At 48.3% G+C, this 21,249-nt stretch overlaps 1 protein-coding gene across 1 annotated transcript in view; it reads left to right on the top strand.

The window, feature by feature from the left end:
• The first annotated feature begins 1,501 nt into the window (after positions 1-1,501).
• The window catches only part of LOC116989629 (glutamate receptor ionotropic, NMDA 3A-like), a 62,345-nt gene continuing 42,597 nt past the window's right edge, over positions 1,502-21,249 (top strand). Inside the window, exon 1 of the mRNA XM_033047197.1 lies at positions 1,502-1,930. Within this exon, the coding sequence (XP_032903088.1) occupies positions 1,502-1,930 (429 nt within the window). The remainder of the gene's footprint in view (positions 1,931-21,249) is intronic.

Consider the following 21,249-nt stretch of genomic DNA (forward strand, 5'->3'; position numbering starts at 1 on the left):
TGGTGGGGGCGGGAGGGGAGGTGGGGGGGAGGGGAGGGAGAGGAGGTGGGGGAGGGGAGGGGAGGGTGAGGGGAGGGAGGAGGGAGGGGGGGCTGAAAGATATGACGTGGTAGGAAGGGGTGATCAATGTTAGACAGGGTGGGAATCTGTGGGAGTCTTGAAGCATCTTACAGCAAAGGAGGTTGTATTCGGTTGCTGGAGTAACCATGGGTGAAATGTTTAAGGAGGAACTGCAGATGCTGGAAAATCGAAGGTACACAAAAATGCTGGAGAAACTCAGCGGGTGCAGCAGCATCTATGGAGCGAAGGAAATAGGCAACGTTTCGGCCGCTGTCTGTACGGAGTTTGTACGTTCTCCCCGTGGACCGCGTGACCGGTTTCCTCCCACACGGTTTGTAAGTTAAGTGTAGGAAGGAACTGCAGACGCTGATTTACACCGAAGATAGACACACCATGCTGGAGTAACTCGGTTTGAAGAAGGGATTCGACTCGAAACGTCACCCATTCCTGGCCCCCAGAGGTGCTGCCTGCCCCGCTGAGTTACTCCAGCATTTTTGCGCCTATCTTCCCCGTTCCCTGGTGTGTAGTTTAGTGTTGTTGTGCGGGGTGGACAAGTGAGCTGTTTGCACCCTGCGTCTCTAAACTACAACTGTGTCTCTAAACTAAAATAAACTCGTGGTCTTCTCTTCCTGTTAGCTAGCTATCTATCTATCTATCTATCTATCTATCTATCTATCTATCTATCTATCTATCTATCTATCTATCTATCTATCTATCTATCTATCTATCTATCTATCTATCTATCTATCTATCTATCTATCTATCTATCTATCCCCTATCTATCCCCTATCACTCGCTCCATTCTCCCTCCCTCCCTCTCTCACACACACACACACACTATCTCTCTCATTATCTCTCTCTCTCTATCTTGCTCGCTCTCTATCGCTCCATTCCCCACCCCCCTCTCTCTCTCTCCACCCCCTCTCACCCATTATCTGTTTCTCACTCTCCATCTCCCTCTCTCTCCCTCTCCCTCTATCTCTCCATCTCTCTCCCTCTCCCACCCTCTTTCCCTATCCCTCTCTCCCTACCCCTCTCCCGTTCTGTCTCTCCCTCCCTCCCTCCCCCCCTCTCCACCCCCCTCTCTCCCTGTCTCTGTCTCTCCATCTCTCTCTCTGTCTCTCCATCTCTCTCTCTCCCGATATCCCTGTCCCATTCTCTCTCTGTCTATACATCTCTCCCCACCCCCTCTCTCTCTCCCCCTCTCTCTCCATCCCTCCCTCTCTCCATCCCTCCCTCTCTCCATCCCTCCCTCTCTCTCCGCTCCGCTCTGCCCCATTCCTCCCCAGACCACCAACCAACCAGTGAGTGCTGCAGAAGTTTGCAGCTGTAGCGCAGCGGAGCCGGGACTGGGAGCCGGGACTGGGGACCAAGGACCCGGAGATCACCCCCGCCGCTCTGCGAGTCCCCCTCCTCCTCGGGCAGCGGCCGGGCAGCGGGCATGGAGAGGCGGGAGCGGCTCTGGCCTGTGATCGGGGTGCTCCACGCCTTCCTGAGCTTGTGTCAGCCTCACCCGGAGCCGTGCCACATCCTGAGCCGCATCGGACACACGGTGCGCCTGGGCACGGTGCTGCCGGAGCCGCGGGCCGCCGAGTTGCAACAGGCGCTGGTGGAAGCCGCCGACTCGGCGCTGAGGCGCCACCTCCTGCCCTACAACCTGAGCCTGGAGATGGTGAGGGGCCAGGCGTGGAGCCCCGACCCCCAGTCCCTGCTGCAGTCCATCTGCCAGTCCATCGTGGTCCGGGGAGTGGCCGCCGTGCTCGCCTTCCCGCAGTCCACCGAGCAACTCGCCCAGTTGGACCTCCTGTCGTCTTTCTTGGAGATGCCCATCGTCAGCATCTTGGAGCAGGGAGAGGGGCTGAGGACACAGGTAGGTGCCGACAACTTTACCCCAAACTACGAACTTCCCGAAATTCACCAAGGTCCGCCTTTCGTTCACTTGTGCGTCCAAACGCTCAGAGTGGCAAGGAGAATAGATAATAGTCGTGGGATATGGGGAGAAGGCAGGAACGGGGTACTGATTGGGGATGATCAGCAATGATCATATTGAATGGCGGTGCTGGCTCGAAGGGCCGAATGGCCTAAGGCCATTCGGCCCTTCGAGCCAGCACCGCCATTCAATGTGATCATGGCTGATCATCCCCAATCAGTTTCCCATTCCTGCCTTCTCCCCATATCCCCTGACTCCGCTATCTTACAAGAGCTCTATCTAACCGCCATTCAATGTGATCATGGCTGATCATCCCCAATCAGTTTCCCATTCTTGCCTTCTCCCCATATCCCCTGACTCCGCTATTTTTAAGAGCCCTATCTAACTCTCTCTTGAAAGCATCCAGAGAACTGGCCACCACCGCCCTCTGAGGCAGAGAATTCCACAGACTCGCCACTCTCTGTGAGAAAAAGTGTTTCCTCGTCTCCGTTATAAACGGCTTACTCCTTATTCTTAAACTGTGGCCCCTGGTTCTGGACGCCCCCCAACATCGGGAGCATGTTTCCTGCCTCTAGCGTGTCCAATCCCTTAACAATCTTATATGTTTCAATGAGATTCCCTCTTGTCCTTCTAAACTCCAGAGTATACAAGCCCAGCTGCTCCATTCTCTCACCATATGACAGTCCCGCCATCCCGGGAATTAACCTTGTAAGCCTACGATGCACTCCCTCAATAGCAAGAATGTCCCTCCTCAAAATTTGGAGACCAAAACTGCACACAATACCCCAGGGTTATTGGGAGAAGGCAGGAGAATGGGGTTAGGAGGGAGAGATAGATCAGCCATGGTTGAACGGCAGAGTAGACTTGGAGGGAACAATCAAATTACGGACTCAAAATGCTGGAGTAACTCATCGGGACAGGCAGCATCTCTGGAGAAAAGGGAACAGTTCCAGATCCACTATGATTTGGGTTAAGAAGTGTTACCTGGGGTGGGGGGGGGGGGGGGGTGGGGTGGGGTGGGGGGGTGGGGGGGGGTGTAATGGCGTTGCAGAATCACAGACGGGTTACTGTAGGTGGCCATTCGGCCCGTCGACTCAGTACTGTACCAGCACTGTGCAGGAGCAGTCTATAAGTCTAACGCCTCCCCGCTCTCTCCCCAATCTTCCTGCAAGTTATCACCGTTATCTTGTCTGTGGAATTCTCTGCCTCAGAGGGCGGTGGAGGCAGGTTCTCTGGATGCTTTCAAGAGAGAGCTAGATAGGGCTCTTAAAAATAGCGGAGTCAGGGGATATGGGGAGAAGGCAGGAACGGGGTACTGATTGGGGATGATCAGCCGTGATCACATTGAATGGCGGTGCTGGCTCGAAGGGCCGAATGGCCTACTCCTGCACCTATTGTCTATTGTCTATTATTTTACTGTTTGTTCAATCTCGTCCAAGCCGCGTTCTACACACCCCGGCTACCGGCTCGGCTAAAACGACGCCTTCAGTATGAAGCAGGGGGACAGGGGACAGGGGACAGATGAGTGTTCTGCAGATGTGGAGAATTATCCCACTTTAGAGGTTGCTGAGTTCAATTCAAAACTTTCCAGAAGACCTTCGCTGAACAAATGGAACAGCGAGTAGTTAATATTGTGTAGGAAGGAACTGCAGATGCTGGTTTAAATCGAAGATAGACACAGAAATGCTGGAGTAACTCAGCGGGACAGGCAGCAGCATCTCTGGAGTGAAGGAATGGGTCGAGTCCCCTCTTCAAGAGGTCGACCCGAAACATCACCCATTCCTTCTCTCCAGAGACACTGTCTGACCCACTGAGTTACTCCAGCTTGTGTGTGTCTGTTAATATTGGTACTCGCGCTAAACTCAAAGTCGGTCAGGGACAGCATCTGTGGAGGGAATGGTCACGGGACGTTTCGGGTCCAGACCCTTCCTCAGACCCGACACATCGCCGGTTCATTCCCTCCACAGATGCTGCCCGACCCGCTGAGTTCCTCCAGCACTTTGTGTTTTGTTCAAAATTCCAGCACCTGCAGTTTCTCGTGTCTCCGTCTGAACATCTCATAAACGCGAAAAAACGAATTCTATCCACAGGGTTACAATGAACCAGTTAGATTAGAATCAACATTGAATAAGCATTGGTTTACTGTGAATGAAACCGTCTATATTGCGTGGCATCATAGATTATACCGGCGATAGAGATTGTCAGTGGTGGAACTGCAGTAATATATGTTAAAATGAGCGTTTCTCTGGCTGTTCCTTTTACCTAAGCGTTGGAGATGCAATTGGATTTTAGACATATTTCCTTTGGACAATAAAATGGTTCACCCTCATCTTTAGCCAGCGTCCTGCTGATTTCATCAGTTCCCGGTGTAATGAGTTGAGACACTTCACGAGGATACGGCTGGGATGAGCGTTGATCTGCGAGGAATGTTCCTCACAAACCTGGGCTGGAATCTTGAATCGGGAGAGTGGAATTTAGATGAATGTCCCCAACAACGGGGGGAGACGGTGTATCACTGAAACACTCTTACCCAGAGAGACAGAGTGTTAGGAAGTGTGTATGTGAGAGTGAGAGTGAGTGTGTGTTAGGGCGAGTGTGTGTATGTGAGATAGCAAGAGTGTGTGTGTTAGAGTGAGTGAGTGCATGTGTGTGTGTGTGAGAGAGTGTGTGTCTTAGAGTGAGTGTATGTGTTTGTGTGTGGGAGAGTGTGTATGTGCGTGTGTGTGTGTTAGAGATAGTGTTTGCGTGAGTGCGTCTGTGTGTCCTTGAGTGTGTGTGTGCGTGAGAGAGTGTGTGTGCACGAGAGAGTGTGTGCATGAGAGTGTATGTGTGAGAGAGTGTGTGTATATCAGACAGTGTGTGCGCGTGAGTGTGTGAGAGATACAGAGTGTGTGTGTGCGCATGAGAGTGTGTATGGGGGAGTGAGAGAGGGGCTTCAATCATATGATCTTCCTTGCCACCCAAAATGCCCTGTTGCAGTTGGCTGCACTTGACAGAGAGAGAGAGAGAGAGAGATCTTTCTTTACCACTCTGTCTGATATTTCTGCCACAAACAACATATTTTTAAAAGCCAGCATCTCCCTCGTGCAGGTTCTGTGGGCAAATGCATTGCCTGGTGTGGCACCGTTTGGAGGCAATGAATTTATTCAAGGGCCTTTGGAAGTTTGATCTCGGCCAAGGAGACCATGGGCACTCGCTTTGCTGTCGAAGATAGACACCACATGCTGGAGTAACTCAGTGGGTCAGGCAACATGTCTGGAGAAAACCTTTTTTCCAGAGAAGCTGCCTGACCCGCCGAGTTCCACCTGCACTTAGTGTTGATCTTCGATATATGTCAGCATCTGCAGTCCCTTACAACACTAGCTTTGTCGCCACTGTTTCTCCCTTGGTTCTTCTTTAATCAGAGGGTGGTGAATCTGTGGAATTCTTTGCCACAGAAGGCAATGGAGGTCAAGTCAATGGATATTTTTAAGGCAGAGATAGATAGATTGTTGATTAGTACGGGCGTCAGGGATTATGTGGAGAAGGCAGGAGAATGGAGTTAAGAGGGAAAGATAGATCAGACCACGATTGAATGACAGAGTAGACTTGATGGGCCGAATGTTGGGAAAATGTTCCCAATGTTGGGCGAGTCCAGAACCAGGGGCCACAGTCTTAGAATAAAGTGGAGGCCATTTAAGACTGAGGTGAGGAAAAACTTTTTCACCCAGAGAGTTGTGAATTTGTGGAATTCCCTGCCACAGAGGGCAGTGGAGGCCAAGTCACTGGATTGATTTAAGAGAGAGTTAGATAGAGCTCTAGGGGCTAGTGGAGTCAAGGGATATGGGGAGAAGGCAGGCACGGGTTATTGATTGGGGACGATTAGCCATGATCACAGTGCTGGCTCGAAGGGCCGAATGGCCTCCTCCTGCACCTATTTTCTATGTTTTTATGAATGTCCTACGCCCCTGTCCCACTTAGGAAACGTGAACGGAAACCTCTGGAGACTTTGTGCCCCACCCAAGGTTTCCGTGCGGTGCCCGGAGGTTGCAGGTGGTTGCCGGAGGTTGCAGGTAGTGGAAGCAGGTAGGGAGACTGACAAAAACCTCCGGGAACCTCAAGGGTTGCCAAGGGTTTCGACCCGAAACGTTGCCTATTTCCTTCGCTTCATCGATGCTGCTGCACCCGCTGAGTTTCTCCAGCACTTTTGTCTACCTTCGATTTTCCAGCATCTGCAGATCCTCATTAAACACAATAGTCTACTGAGCCTGCGTGCAAGTGGTGCCCCATGTTTTGGCACCATTTACTTCTCTACTTCCCAATGTCTCTACTTCCTCAGAAGGGTTAGTCCCCTGGGACTAGCCTTGTGTCCCCATACAACTCTCACCAACTTCTACAGATGCATCGTAGAAAGCATTTTACCATTTTACCATTTCACAGCATGGTTTGGGATCAGCTCCATCCAAGACCGCAAGAAATTGCAACAAATTGTGGACGCAGCCCAGACCATCACACAAACCAACCTCCCTTCCATCGACTCCATTTACACCTCACGCTGCCTCGGCAAGGCCAGCAGCATCATCAAAGACATTGACACTCCCTCTTCTCCCCTCTCCCATCTGGCAAAAGGTACAGAAGTGTGAAAACGCACACCTTCAGAATCAGGGACAGTTTCTTCCCGGCTGTTCTCAGGCAACTGAACCATCCTTCCGCAACCAGAGAGCAGTGCTGAAACTACTATCCACCTCATTGGTGTCGCTTGGACTATCCTTGATCAGACTTTGCTGGCTTTACCTTGCACTAAACGTTATTCCCTTATCGTGTATCTGTACACTGTAAATGGCTCGATTGTAATCATGTGTTGTCTTTCTGCTGACTGGTTAGCACGTAACAAAAGCTTTTCACTGAACCTCAGTACACGTGACAATAAATGGAACTGAACTATCCAATGTCCGAGCTCTTGTGCAAAGATCCTACAGCGAGCAAGATAGTCCATTGGACGAAAAAGACATGGGCAGATTCATGGGTAATTTTAGGCCCCATTTCCGTAACCGGCTTCCGTCTCCGCACCAAAGATCCCATAGCGGAGCAAAGATACTAGTGCGGAGACGGAAGCCGGTTACGGAAACATCCTCATAAAAATAAAAGTTATTTGGCGAAAATCTTCTCCTCATTTTCAGAATTTTAATTTATTAACACAAACTGTTCCCCCGCAACGTTGATTACACTGCTAGTCGGGTCAGGTCCGGTCGGGTTACTGAAATGGATGAAAAAAAGGCCCACGTTCTGCTCCGTTGCGTACTACACGTCAGCCCATTGCATTTAGCAGGAGTGGTCTATCTTGGTCTATCTATAGGATCTTTGGTTATGTGTGTTGCCAGTTCCAGACAAGCCCCAGGCTGCTGTGGGCCTCCAGCCATCGCCACATCCCTCTCCTCGCCCGTCCGCCTTTGTTCCCCAGGGAAGCCTCCCACAGCCTGAGAGATAATATTTGATCTCTTGTTTCTCTGCTGCCTCCTCCAGAGGGTGAGTGTGTAGATTTATCACTGGGGAATACGGGGTGGGAGATTGCAACCTTCACGTGGCCCGCCCTGTTTCGACGAATGCAATCAACCCGGCGTGCACAATCAAATAAGATCAAATAGAACAAGTTGTCCTACAACTTTAGGCTGTGCACGCCATATGCAAGAAGAAGAAAACTGGGGAATATTATAGATAAGCCTCACCCTCCGCAGGCCGGCACGGTGGCGCAGCGGTAGAGTCTTACAGCGCCAGAGACCCGGGTTCGATCCTGATTATGGGAGCTAGTCTGTACGGAGTTTGTACGTCCTCCCGGTCCTCCCGAGATCTTCCCACACTCCAAAGACGTACAGATTTGTAAGTTAATTGGCAAGGTATAGTTGTGAATCGTCCCTAGTGTGTGTAGGATGATGTTAGTGTACGGGGATCGCTGGTCGACACGGACCCAGTGGGCTGAAGGGCCTGATTCTGCATTGTATCTCCAGAGTAAAGTCATAAAATAAACTTCCCAAAATTGCTAATTTTCCGGCAGGAGATGCTATATGAGGAGAGGGAATCCCAGCTCATTTTCATGTCTCCGGCTGCATGAAATTTAGTTAAGAGCTTTGAACACTCGAACAGATAACGTTTGATTAAACAGGTATGATCAAGAGTTGTCACTGGTCTGGTTTAATTAACTAAGTAGTAATCAGCTTAATTGGTACCAAGTGGAACTAACTGGATTTATTTTAGGCGATAAAATGTCGCAACAATAACAAGGCAGCGTGAATGATAAATGCTGGTGTGTTTAGTTTAGAGGCATTTATACTTCAGTATTTCACATATTAATTACTGAAATGCCCTTTGGCTTGGTTCCTGGTGCAGCCCTGGGGAGTTGCCAGATAGTGTCATCTTTGCAGTTATGTAGAACGGAGCAGAACTACAGTACGTATAACTCACATTGTGACCACACTGTGAGATGCTCGATTAGACGTTATTTTTAAGTACAACTCAATTGAGATGCATCGTAGCATATTGTGCTCTCCTGTTCTATAGATCGTGAACATCAACAATCACACCGGATTAATCTCCCAATCTGGGTTCTAGTAGTGCACCTCTTCATTAAAACATTATTTCCCAGAATATGTTAGTTGTTACTTATGAAAATTCCCTCACTTTGGGAGGGGGCAGCTTTTTTACGCAAAGGGTGGTAGGTGGTAGGTGGAATGAGGTTGATAAGTTCATAAGGTATATGAGCAGAATTAGGCCATTCAGCCCATCAAGTCTACTCCGCCATGATTGAATGGCGGATCTATCTTTCCCTCTCAACCCCATCCTCCCGCCCTCTCCTCGAGTAGTTGAGGCAGGTGCTAGCACAACAGTTGGACAAGCACATGGGAGGGATAGAGGGATAATGGGCCAAACGCAAGCAAGTGGGACTAGTGTAGATGGGGCATGTGGTCAGTATGGGCAAGTTGGGCCGAAGGGCCTGTTGCCACACTGTATTATGCTATGACTCTATATATAAGGTCCCAGGCATTTGGCAAAACCTTAAATGGACATTCCCAAGAAATGGAAGGAGAGGGTAAACAATTATAGGCCCTTGTCTGACATTGAGGAAATGACACAATGCATTATTAAGGAGGCCATTATTAAGGGCCTGTCCCACTTACACAAATTTTTCGGCAACTTGCCGGCACCCGCCATAGTCTCAGCAGGTTGCCGGAAATTTTCAACATGTTGAAAATCCAGCAGCGAGCAGAAAATGGTACGACTCTTTGGGCGACTACTCATGACCAAACAGGCGTCACCCCACGCACAAGGTACTGTGCAACTTAATATCAAATGGGGATCATATCTTGGCATGGATAAAGGCGTAGCTACCTTAGTTTTCAGTTTATACAGTGATAGAGAACAGGCCCTTTGGCCGACCGAGTCCACATTGACCAGCGATCCCCGCACATTAACACTGTCCTCCAACACCAGGGACGTTTTTTACATTTACACCAAGGCAATTAACCTACAAACCTGTACGTCTTTGGAGTGTGGGATGAAACTGAAGTTTTCGGTGAAAACCCCATGCAAGTCACGGAGAGAACGTGCAAACTCCGTACAGACGCCAGCCGTAGACAGCAGCTGAGACATGTTGGCCGGTGTGGGCAAGTTGGGCCGAAGGGCCTGTTTCCACGCTGTATGACTTTATGACTCTAAGTATTGAAGAGGTTAGGGAGGGGGAAAAGGAAGTTGCATGGAGGGCAAGTTTGGATTAGCCATGATCTTATGGAATGGTGATGTAAACTTGAGGAGACAATTGTTTTCTTCCTGCTCCTGCTGTGTTCCTCTCTCCTGACGCCTACAAACCAACTCCAGCAGCTCCCAACATATCACCAAAGACTGCCTTCCATGCTGAAGGCAGGAACAGGGTACTGATTGGGGATGATCAGCCATGATCACATTAAATGGCGGTGCTGGCTCGAAGGGCCCAATGGCCTACTCCTGCACCTATTGTCTATTGTCTATTGTCTGTTGTGTAGGTAGGTAGCTGCTGGTTTAAACTGAAGATTGGCATAAACAGCTGGAGTAAGTCAGCGGTTCAGGCAGCATCTCTGGAGAGAAGGAATGGGTGACGTTTTGTGTCGAGGCCCACCTTCAGACTGAGAGTCAGGGGAGCGGGGACCGAGAGATATAGGAGGTACATAAAGCCATTCCACCTATCTTTGTGACCTTGATCCCCCATCTTACACAAACATCTTCCAGTTGGCAACGTGTAGGAGCAATCAGTTGCAAACGATGAGAGCACTGAAGCCGACTCTAACCTTTTCACAACTGCCCCAGCTGGGAACAGCAATGCCATGAATAAACCTGTTTGCCGTGATGCTGATTGGTTCTGTGTAACACTGATTACTTCTAACTCTGAAGGTTTCTGCAAAGCTTTCGGAGACTGTGTGGCAAATTATTAAAATCACCTTAAAGAATGTTTCATGGCTGATCAAATGATCATTTAATCCCAGTTTCTGCCAGCTCGGCACAATTTGAGGGTGTATTAGATCCTTGTTCAGTATATTGTCTCTTGCGAAGATTTCTAACTCTGGCAACAGCAGCAAGCTGTCGTTTTATTGGTCTAAACATTCTCGTTGGCACACACGTTGACTCTGCAAACCTGCTGGTAAATGAATGCAAGACCCGGCCTCAGTGTGTATGTGGGTTTGTTCGATGTGCTGGTGTCAATAAACTAGAGAGATGAAAATCAGTCTGGATTCCCCATGTTAGTTATTATTTAGTTGCTCTGACTGGAAATGGGAGCCAATAGTATTGATTGAGGACAGGATTGGTCCAAATTGTGAGGCACACAATACTGTCCAGCCCCATCTTAGTCTTAGGCCCGCTTCGGTCATGTCTGACCATGGGTGTCTCCAGGGTGCTATTCCCTATATGGAGGGTGCCTGTGCGTGACTTTGTTTAACGTGGGGAGACTGGTGCACAGACAGCCACCACATGGTCCTTGACAGACCTGGGTCAGGATCCAGTGGCATGGAGTCCAAGACGACCGGAGACCCTTTTCTGCTGCAGCCTTCATCCGCCTTCCCAGCCGTTGTGACGTTAGCTCCACTGAGGTCAGCCATCGTCCTCCTCCCGTTCCACCGTTGAGGTCTTGGTTGGATTGCTCTTTGTCAGAGTCCTCCCCCTTGACCTTACCGCCATGGGTGACCCCACCAGGAGCATCGCTCCAGACGGCATCGCTCTCAGGATCTCAGGTCCACACAAGCTTCTCCAAGGTGACAATCCACAGAGAAGCAGAACATCATAAATGGGCAAAAATATCTTGCGTGAGGGGGTGATTATTGTCAAAATTGTGATCACGGAGTCAAAATATCTTCAATATTTATTGAGACCCTCATGGGTCCGGTTGGCGACATCAAAGGAGGCATCTCCAGCGCAGAGAGAGACCATTTGGCCCAACCTGTCCATGCCAGATTTTACGCTCATAGACAATCGCACAAAATGCTGGAATAACTCAGCGGGACAGGAAGCATCTCTGGATGGAAGGAAAGGGTGACGTTTCGGGATTAGGCCCTTCTTCAGACTGAGGATCAGCCCAGCTGCTCCATTCTCTCAGCATATGACAGTCCCGCCATCCCGGGAATTAACCTTGTAAACCTACGCTGCACTCCCTCAATAGCAAGAATGTCCTTCCTCAAATTAGGAGACCAAAACTGCACACAATACTCCAGGTGTGGTCTCACCTGAGCTCTGTACAACTGCAGAAGGACCTCTTTGCTCCTATATTCGATTCCTCTTGTTACAAAGGCCAACATGCCATTCGCTTTCTTCACTGCCTGTTATACCTGCATGCTTACTTTCATAGACTGATGTACAAGGACCCCCCAGATCCCGTTGTACTTCCCCTTTTCCCCAACTTGACGCCATTTAGATAGTAATCTGCTACCAAAGTGGATAACCTCACATTTATCTGCATTAAACTGCACCTGCCATGCATCTGCCCACTCCCCAAACCTGTCCAAGTCACCCTGCATTCTCATAGCATCCTCATCACAGTTCACACTGCCACCCAGCTTTGAGTCACAGCACCAGGCAGAGCCCTCTGCCGCCTGGCGCTGTGACTTGTGGATGGGCAGCTTGGCCAGGCCCAGGGGCAACCCAACCAGGGCATCTTCAGCTCTACCCTCTCCCCTACGCACAGGGTGTATACTGCAATGCTCTCTGTGGTTCCATCGTGGTGCAGATAAAGACTGGTTATTCTGGTAGGTTAGCAGAAGGTGTATTAACCTTAAAAGGGAGAATAAGAGTCCTCAGGAGATGGGGGGTTGGGGGGAATAATATCAGTGTAATAAATCTGGTCACTTAATATTAAAAATCAACATTCCTTGACATTTAAAAAGACCGTGGAATAATTACTAGTTTTGGAGAGGACTGTGTTTATCCTATGAAGTCGTGTCTAAGAGCGTTATTGTACTTGACTTCGACTCAGTGCGGCACGTGACAAGTGGTGGCAGAGTTGCTGCCTTACTGCGCCAGAGACCCCCATTCCATCCTGAGCATGGGTGCTGCCTGTGTGGAGTTTGTACGTTCCCTGTGTGACTGCATGGGTTTTCTCCGGGTGCTCCGGTTTCCTCCCACATACAGATGTCAGAGGTAATGTTGAGAAAGCAGGAGAACGGGGTTGGGTGGGAGAGATAGAACAGCCATGATTGAATAGCGGAGTAGACCTGATGGGCCTAATTCTACTCCTACTCTTATTCCTACTCCTACTAGATTAATGGACTTTGGTAAATTGTCCAGTAATTTGGCTTTGTTAAACATTGTAAATTGTCCCTAGTGTGTAGGATAGTGGTTGTTGGTCAGCGTGGGCTCGGTGGGCCGAAGGGCCTGTTTCCATGCTGGATCTCTAAATTAAACTAGACTCTTAGACAGATGTTGCATTTGTTAGTACTCTTACCACTGATCCTTTGACACAAGTACACTTGTGGTAAATAACTGATCTTCAATGAAAAGCTAGCAGAAGAAAATTGTGCAATAGTGTAAACACTGTGTGAAGTGTGACCTTCTTCCACCCTTCTGGTAGAACTGCTGCCTCACTGCGCCGGAGACCCATGTTCAATCCTGACCTCTGGTGCTGTCTGTGTGGAGTCTGTACGTTCTCCCTGTGGCAGCATGAGTTTCCTCTGGGCACTCCAGTTTCCTCCCACATCCCAAAGACTAATGGGTTTGTAGGTTATTTGCCCTGCTGTTTGTTAGAAGTGGATAAGAACATGGGATAACCTAGAACTAGCACGGACGGGTGATCGATGGCTGGCACGGACTCGGTGGGCTGAAGGGCCTGTTTCCATGCTGCATTCTTCAATCAGTTTCTATTCAACCGGGTGCTCTGGTTTCCCCCCCCCCCCCCCCCACATCCCAAGAATATTGTGATTTACAGGTTCATTGACCTCTGTAAATTACACCTGGAATGTGGGAAGTGGATGCGAATGTGGGGTGACATAGATTTTAGTTTAGTTTAGTTTAGTTAGTTCATTGTTACGTGTACCGAGTTACAGCGAAAAGCTTTTTGTTGCATGCTATCCAGCCAGCGGAAAGACTATGCATGATTAATATCAAGCCTTCTGCATTTGTACAGATCATAGAGTAAGTAATGCTGCTGCTGGAGTAGAGGTTTAAAAGAGTGGAGCGATTACGACAAGTGATTGCAGATCCACTTCTGGGACCAGCACCCGAATGTCGCCTGGCTTGGGTCCCATCTTGGTTCTTGAATCTAGGGTGATCAATGGTTAGCATGGACCCTCGATGGGCTGAAGGGTCTTTTCCACATTCCGCCTCTCAATCAATTCAATGCGTTTCGCCACACGGTGCTTTCTAGTTCAGACTCCATGGTGTTCCGGTGGCTATAATTTCCCGACTAAGATCAATAGAGACGAGACTTCCCAGTGTGTGGGAGAGTGTGGGCGCTTGGACCAGCAGTCGTCTTCCCATCCGTCACATCTTGTACGTGCTAAAACTAATTGAGTGTCACAGTTGCTGCTTTTGAGTCAGCTGACTGGTTTATGTGATGTTGGGTGGAAGAAAACTGAAGTCCTGTGTTTGAGACTTTTGTCCTTCACGTTTCTGCAGCAGGTTCTCAGCGGCAGATTGTTAAAATGTACAAGATAAATGAATCCGTCTAAATTTATTTCCATCGATCTAATTTTCTCTGCCTCGGACGATACCAATTTCTAATTACCTTTCGATGCCTGACATTGTATTATTGGGTGAGATTTCTCTCTAAGCTTCACATTTCAGGGTCCAGTAGCACTTTTTAGTTGCAGAATGTCACAGTGTATTCATTCCAGGAGATGTGTGGAAGCTTAACGAGATGAGAAGAGAAACTGTCATCTGCTCGTGTTCATTGGTTCTAGCAGCAGTTAGGCCATTCGGCCCATCAAGTCTACTCCGCCATTCAATCTTGGCTGATCTATCTTTCCCTGTCAACCCCATTCTCTACCAACCTCATCCGCCTTAAAAATATCCCTTGATTGCTCTCTATCCCAAAACTCTACCTCCACTACATTGACGACTGCATTGGTGCTACCTCCTGCACCCATGCAGAACTCACTGACTTCATCAACTTCACCACTGATTTCCATCCTACACTCATATTCACTTGGACCATCTCTGACATCTCCCTACTGTTTCTAGATCTCACCGTCTCCATCACAGGAGACAGACTATTGACCGACATCTACTACAAACCTACTGACTCTCATAGCTATCTTGACTACACTTCTTCCCACCCTGCTTCCTGTAAAGACTCTATCCCCTACTCCCAATTCCTCCGTCTATGCCGCATCTGCACCCAGGATGAGGTGTTCCATACCAGGGCATCGGAGATGTCCTCATTCTTTAGGGTACGGGGGTTATCCGGTCAGCAGAAAGACAATACATGTTTACAATCGAGCCATGTACAGTGTATAGATACATGATAAATGGAATAATGTTTAGTGCAAGGTAAAGCCAGCAATGACTGATCAAGGATAGTCCGAGGGTCACCAATGAGGTAGATAGTAGTAACCGAGCTAGATGTCCATCTACGCTCGTCCCATTTGCTGACATTTGACCCGTATCTCTCTAAACCTTTCCTATCCATGTACTGTAGCTGATCTTGGGGCAAGGCTGCTCTGATTCAAGTATTTGCTCATTCAATTATATTTTCTTCTCACATGTACCTAGGTACAGTGAAATACTTATTTTTTGCACGTAAACCCGGTAAAATCATGCAGCAAACCTCACCCATGCAGTGCCCGAGAGTTGCCACGTCTCACACATTTGCAAAGGCCTGGAGTTGAAAAAAGTGCTCGAATGAAATATGAAGAGGAGACGAAGTGCAGGTGGAAGCCACATTACAGCAAGGACGAAAAGTGAAACAGAGATGAGGGGTGCAGTTTATATAGTCTGCAAATGGTGCTTGACAAAAGTGCTGGAGAAACTCAGCGGGTGCAGCAGCATCTATGGAGCAAAGGAAATATGCAACGTTTCGGGAAGGAAACAGGCAACGTTTCGGGAAGGAAACAGGCAACGTTTCGGGCCGAAACCCTCCTGGGTTTCGGCCCGAAACGTTGCCTATTTCCTTCGCTCCATAGATGCTGCTGCACCCGCTGAGTTTGCTGCTGCACCCTTCTTCAGACTGATGGAGTGTGTGGGAGGTGGGGGGGGGGGGGAGAAGAAAGGAAAAAGGAAGAGGAGGAGCCCGAGGGCTGAGGGAGAGCTGAGAAGGGGAGGAGTGCAAATGGAGCAAATGTACTTTCCACTAACATGGGCCTCGACCCGAAAAACATCACCCGTTCCTCCTCTCCAGAGATGCTGCCTGTCCCGCTGAGTTACTCTAGCATGTTGTGTCCGCCTTACAATGAAAGTTATTCCTATCCTACGCTGTAAACGGCTCGACTGTAATCATGTGTTGTCTTCCTGCTGACTGGATAGCCCGCGACAAAAAGGCTTTTCACTGTCTATTTGACAATACACTACTAAACTAAACTGGATTATTGTGCTAGATGAACTATTCTTCATGTTGTGTAATCAGTTTAAAGGAGGGATCATTCCGCTGACACACTCCAGGAGTGTCTAATGACTACTAAGCAGTCAATAATATTCCCAGCCTTGGCCTTGCCTTCAATTATGCAGGAGGAAAATATATTCTCTCTACACCATTTCACCTTTGCGTCAGGCCTCTAGCAAGGTTCTCCAAGGTTTGAGTCTTGAACCATGCATGAATGCCTTCACAAACTTTAATTGGCAGCGGTGTTGTTTAGTTTAGTGTAGTTTAGAGATACAGCGCGGAAACAGGCCCTTCGGCCCACCGGGTCCCCGCCCACTAGCGATCCCCGCACATTAACACTATCCTACACCCACTACTAGGGACAATTTTTACATTTACTCAGCCAATTAATCTACAAACCTGTACGTCTTTGGAGTGTGGGAGGAAACCGAAGATCTCGGAGAAAACCCCCCGTGGTCACTGGGAGAACGTACAAACTCCGTACAGACAGCACCCGTAGTCGGTATCGAATGCGGATCTCTGGCGCTGCGATCGCTGTAAGGCAGCGACTCTATGCTGCACCACCGTGACGTTGTACATTCATAGGCAGGTACTAGCACAACCTTTAAGAAACATTCAGACAGGTACATTGGATAGGACAGGTTTAGAGGGATATGGGCCAAACGCAGGCAGGTGGGACTCGTGTGAACAGGACAGGAAGCTCAGTCTTTTTCTTGAGTGTAATATTGAAGGGTTTTAGATCATATCCTTGTTTGGGATCATCTCTCTGCGGACCTGTTTATGCTGTAAATACTTATGATTATCTGAACTCCACTTCGACGTACAACTTTAATTGAACAAGCACGTTTCAGTTTGCAACCTGTGGAACGAGTTTGATATTCATCAAGCAACAGCTGAGAATTTTAATAGCTTCTGCTCCTTAATGCAAAAATGAGTGTTCTGTCATTTCATTCATATTTAATGTGAATTATTTTATTCATTTATGTATTGCGATCTGAGAAATTCACTTACAATGGCCCATAAGGTGTTAGAAAATCGCAGTGTGCATTTTCACACATAATTATTATTCTCTACCAATTTCTGTTTTTTCTACATGAGACATCCTATATCACACTGCTTCTTGCCGGTTCAGTTATTGTGTCTCTTTACACTCTGAATCCTCCTGACAGTTCACTCTATGTTATAGAATGTGAATATATTATATTGTATCTTGGCACTTGTCATTAACATGGACTTTAGCTTTCAATCTCACCTTGCTCTCTGTGGTACATTTGAGACCAAATTCACTTAAGGGCCTGTCCCACTTTCACAGCCTAATTCACAACCTTGTTTACTCGTGGACATTTTTCATCAGGCTAGAAAAAATGCCCCGACCTACTTGATGTGACGAGTACCTACGACTAGCATCACGACCTCCCTACGACCTACCTACGACCTACCTACGATCTCCTACAACCTCGTGACGGCCATGCTGCGAGTATGATCAAGGGCAAACTCGGCAGAAGATGTAAATCAGGTCGTAAAAATCCTTCCCCTCATGTAGACTTCCAAATATTTACTTTTGTTGGGTAGCAGAGAGCAGTACAGTACAGTGGGGCACAGCGGTAGAGCTGCTGCCTCACAGCGCCAGAGACCTAGGTTCGATCCTGATCTCGGAATCTGTCCGTGTGGGGAGATTGCATGTTCTTCCCGTGGCCGCGTGGGTTTCCTCCGGGTGCTCCGGTTTCCCCCCCACATCCCAAAGACACGGGGGGGGGGGGGGGGGGTCTGTAGGTTCACTGGTCTCTGTAAATTGTGTGTCGGGAGTGGATGAGAAAGTGGGATAACATAGAACTGGTGTGATTGGGTGATCGGTGGTGGTCGTGGACTCGGCGGGCCGAAGGACCCATTTCCATGCTGCAACTAAACTAAACTAAACTAAACTAAACTAAACTAAACTAAACTAAACTAAACTAAACTAAACTAAACTAAACTAAACTAAACTAAACTAAGTACAAGAACAGGCCCATGGGCCCACAATGCCCGTGCCGAACATGATGCCAGGCTAAACTAATCTCCTCTGCCTGCATGTTATCTATATCCCTCCATTCCTTGCATATACATGCGCCCATCTAAACACCTCCCAAACAACATTATTGCAACAGCCTCCATCTTGCCTGTGAAGGAGATACACTACTTGCCTCAAATAAAAACAGAAAATACTGGAATCACTCACTGCGATCGTTCTGTTTCTCTCTCCACGGCTCCTGCCTGATCTGACGAGTGGTTCCAGCATTTTATTTTCTTTAGAATTTCCAGCATCCGCAGTTTCTTCTGATTTTCACCACAGTTTGTGTCTTGCTGACATATAGCGTTTAACGGCCCTGGGCCTGTACTCGCCGGAGTTTAGAAGGATGAGGGGACACCTCATTGAAACTTACCGAATAGCGAAAGGCTTGGATTGAGTGGATGTGGAGAGGATGTTTCCACTAGTGGGAGTGTCTAGGACTAGAGGTCACAGCCTCTGAATTGAAGGATGTTCCTTTAAGAAAGAGATGAGGAGGATTTTCTTTAGTCAGAAGGTGGTGATCCATAGAATTCTTCGCCACAGATGGCTGTGGGGGCCAAGCCAATGGACATTTTTAAGGCAGAGATAGATAGATTCTTGATTAGTACGGGTGGCAGGGGTTATGGGGAGAAGGCAGGAGAATGAGGATAGGAGGGAGAGATAGATCAGCCGTGATTGAATGGCGGAGTGGACTCGATGGGCCGAATGGCCTAATTCTGCTCCTATCACATATGACCTTCAATTTGAACAATGGGGCTGGCTCTGGTTATCCTCGCATCTCGTTATGTTTGATAGAAAAATAGTTATGTTTCTTGCATTATGGGACATGACTCCCATTTAGGAAAGCAAATATCGTTTGAAAACGTGCGTGTGGCTTAATCTCCCCAAGCCATGACAATGATATCGGGAAACACTCTGGGGATTTCTCTTTGAGCTGATGATTCTATTTCTTTCCTGCTCTAAACCTAAACTCTGATTTTCTCCTGTCCCGTCTTGACTGTTCAGTCAGCCACAAACCTGCCATCAGGCATTTGATTAGTGGTGATGGCGGGACTGTTAGTGTGGAGCTGCCAAGTCAGATTACTCTCAGCATCCGTCGTGGTTTTTGATGGAAATGTCCAACTCATTGGTGTCCTGAAGGTTCTTCAGGCACATTGCCAGTTTTCGGCCAAGGTCAGAGAGATTTAGGATGTGTGGGAAGGAACTGCAGATGCTGGTTTACACCGAAGATAGGCACAAAATGCTGGAGTAACTCAGCGGGCCAGGCAGCATCTCTGGAGAAAAGGAATAGGCGACGTTTCGGGTCGAGAACCTTTTTCAGACCGAGAGTCAGAGGAGGTCTTTATTCTTTGGAGCGCAGAAGGTTAAGGGGGGACTTGATAGAGGCCTTTCAAATGATGAGAGGGATAGACAGAGTTGACATGGATAAGCTTTTTCCATTGAGGGTAGGGAAGATTTAAACAAGAGGACATGATTTGAGAATTAAGGGACAAAAGTTTAGGGGTAACATGAGGGGGAACGTCTTTACTCAGAGAGTGGTAGCTGTGGGGAATGAGCTTCCAGTGGAAGTGGTGGAGGCAGGTTCGATTTTATCATTTAAAAATATATTGGATAGGTATATGGACGGGAAAGGAATGGAGGGTTATGGTCTGAGTGCAGGTAGATGGGACTAGGTGAGAGAAAGTGTTCGGCACGGACTAGAAGGGCCGAGATGGCCTGTTTCCGTGCTGTAATTGTTATATGGTTATATGGAGAGGGAAGCGAGAGATATGAAAAGGTGCCCAGAACTAGTGAATGAGAAATATGCAAAAGAGCAAATCAAAGCCAGCCACGTTGATCAAGCAAAGTTGTGAAAGATGGTTGTGAAAAATTGCAGCAGGGTCTTGATCGACTGGCCAGGTGGGCTGAGGAATGGTTGATGGAATTTAATACAGAGTTGTTAGATGTGTGGGATTTTGGGAAGGTTGAGCAGGCTGGGACTCTATTCCCTGGAGCGCAGGAGGATGAGGGGTGATCTTATAGAGAGGTTTATAAAATCATGAGAGGAATAGATCGCGTAGATGCACAGAGTCTCTTGCCCAGTGTAGGTGAATCGAGGACCAGAGGATGTAGGTTGAAGTTGAAGGGCAAAAGATTTAATAGGAATCTGAGGGGTAGCTTTTTCACACAAAGGTGGTGGGGGTATGGATCGAGCTGCCAGAGGAGGTGGTTGAGGCAGGGACCATCATTTAAGAAACAGTTCGACAGGTACATGGATAGGACAGGTTTGGAGGGATATGGACCAAACACAGGCAGGTGGGACTTAGTGTAGATGGGACATGTTTCCACGCTGTATTACTCTATGACTCCATGAATGGTGGAGCCCACAATGGTCCATTGTTGGCTGTGGGAAAGGTGACTCTGAGTGATACAAAAAGTGAAACTCAGCAGGACGACGGTGAAACTAGTTTTTGCTGCTCACTTGCTCTCAGTGGGAAGAAGTTTCCTAAGGTTGTAGACCTCTGGTTACAGATACCAGTGGGACCATGGTCCGTGGAAAGTAGGCCACTCCTCGGGTCATCCCCTCGGCACTTGAGGGACAGGGATGAGGGACTGCCCACAAGCTTCCGGTTTCTGCTCAGGGCTTTTCTGGGAGTTTGTGTTTTTTCCCTTCGGTGGAGATCGTTGTAAGTGGATGCTCACAACCATTATTCAAGAAGCTTTGAACCTGTCTGGCGTCTAACCTTCTTCTATAATAATAATAATGGATGGGATTTATATAGCGCCTTTCTAATACTCAAGGCGCTTTACATCGCATTATTCATTCACTCCTCAGTCACACTCGGTGGTGGTAAGCTACTTCTGTAGCCACAGCTGCCCTGGGGCAGACTGACGGAAGCGTGGCTGCCAATCTGCGCCTACGGCCCCTCCGACCACCACCAATCACTCACACACATTCACACACATTCACACACAGGCAAAGGTGGGTGAAGTGTCTTGCCCAAGGACACAACGACAGTATGCACTCCAAGCGGGATTCGAACCAGCTACCTTCCGGTTGCCAGCCGAACACTTAGCCCATTGTGCCATCTGTCGTCCCTTCTTCTGACTGCGTCCAGGCCACTACAGTACGTAACTTAAGAATGTTATGCTCAATGTGGTTTGACTGATGTCACATTGTTGTGTCAACCTGTACAGTTTAGCCGA

Source organism: Amblyraja radiata, chromosome 29, assembly GCF_010909765.2.
Source record: "Amblyraja radiata isolate CabotCenter1 chromosome 29, sAmbRad1.1.pri, whole genome shotgun sequence".
Classification (NCBI taxonomy): domain Eukaryota; kingdom Metazoa; phylum Chordata; class Chondrichthyes; order Rajiformes; family Rajidae; genus Amblyraja; species Amblyraja radiata.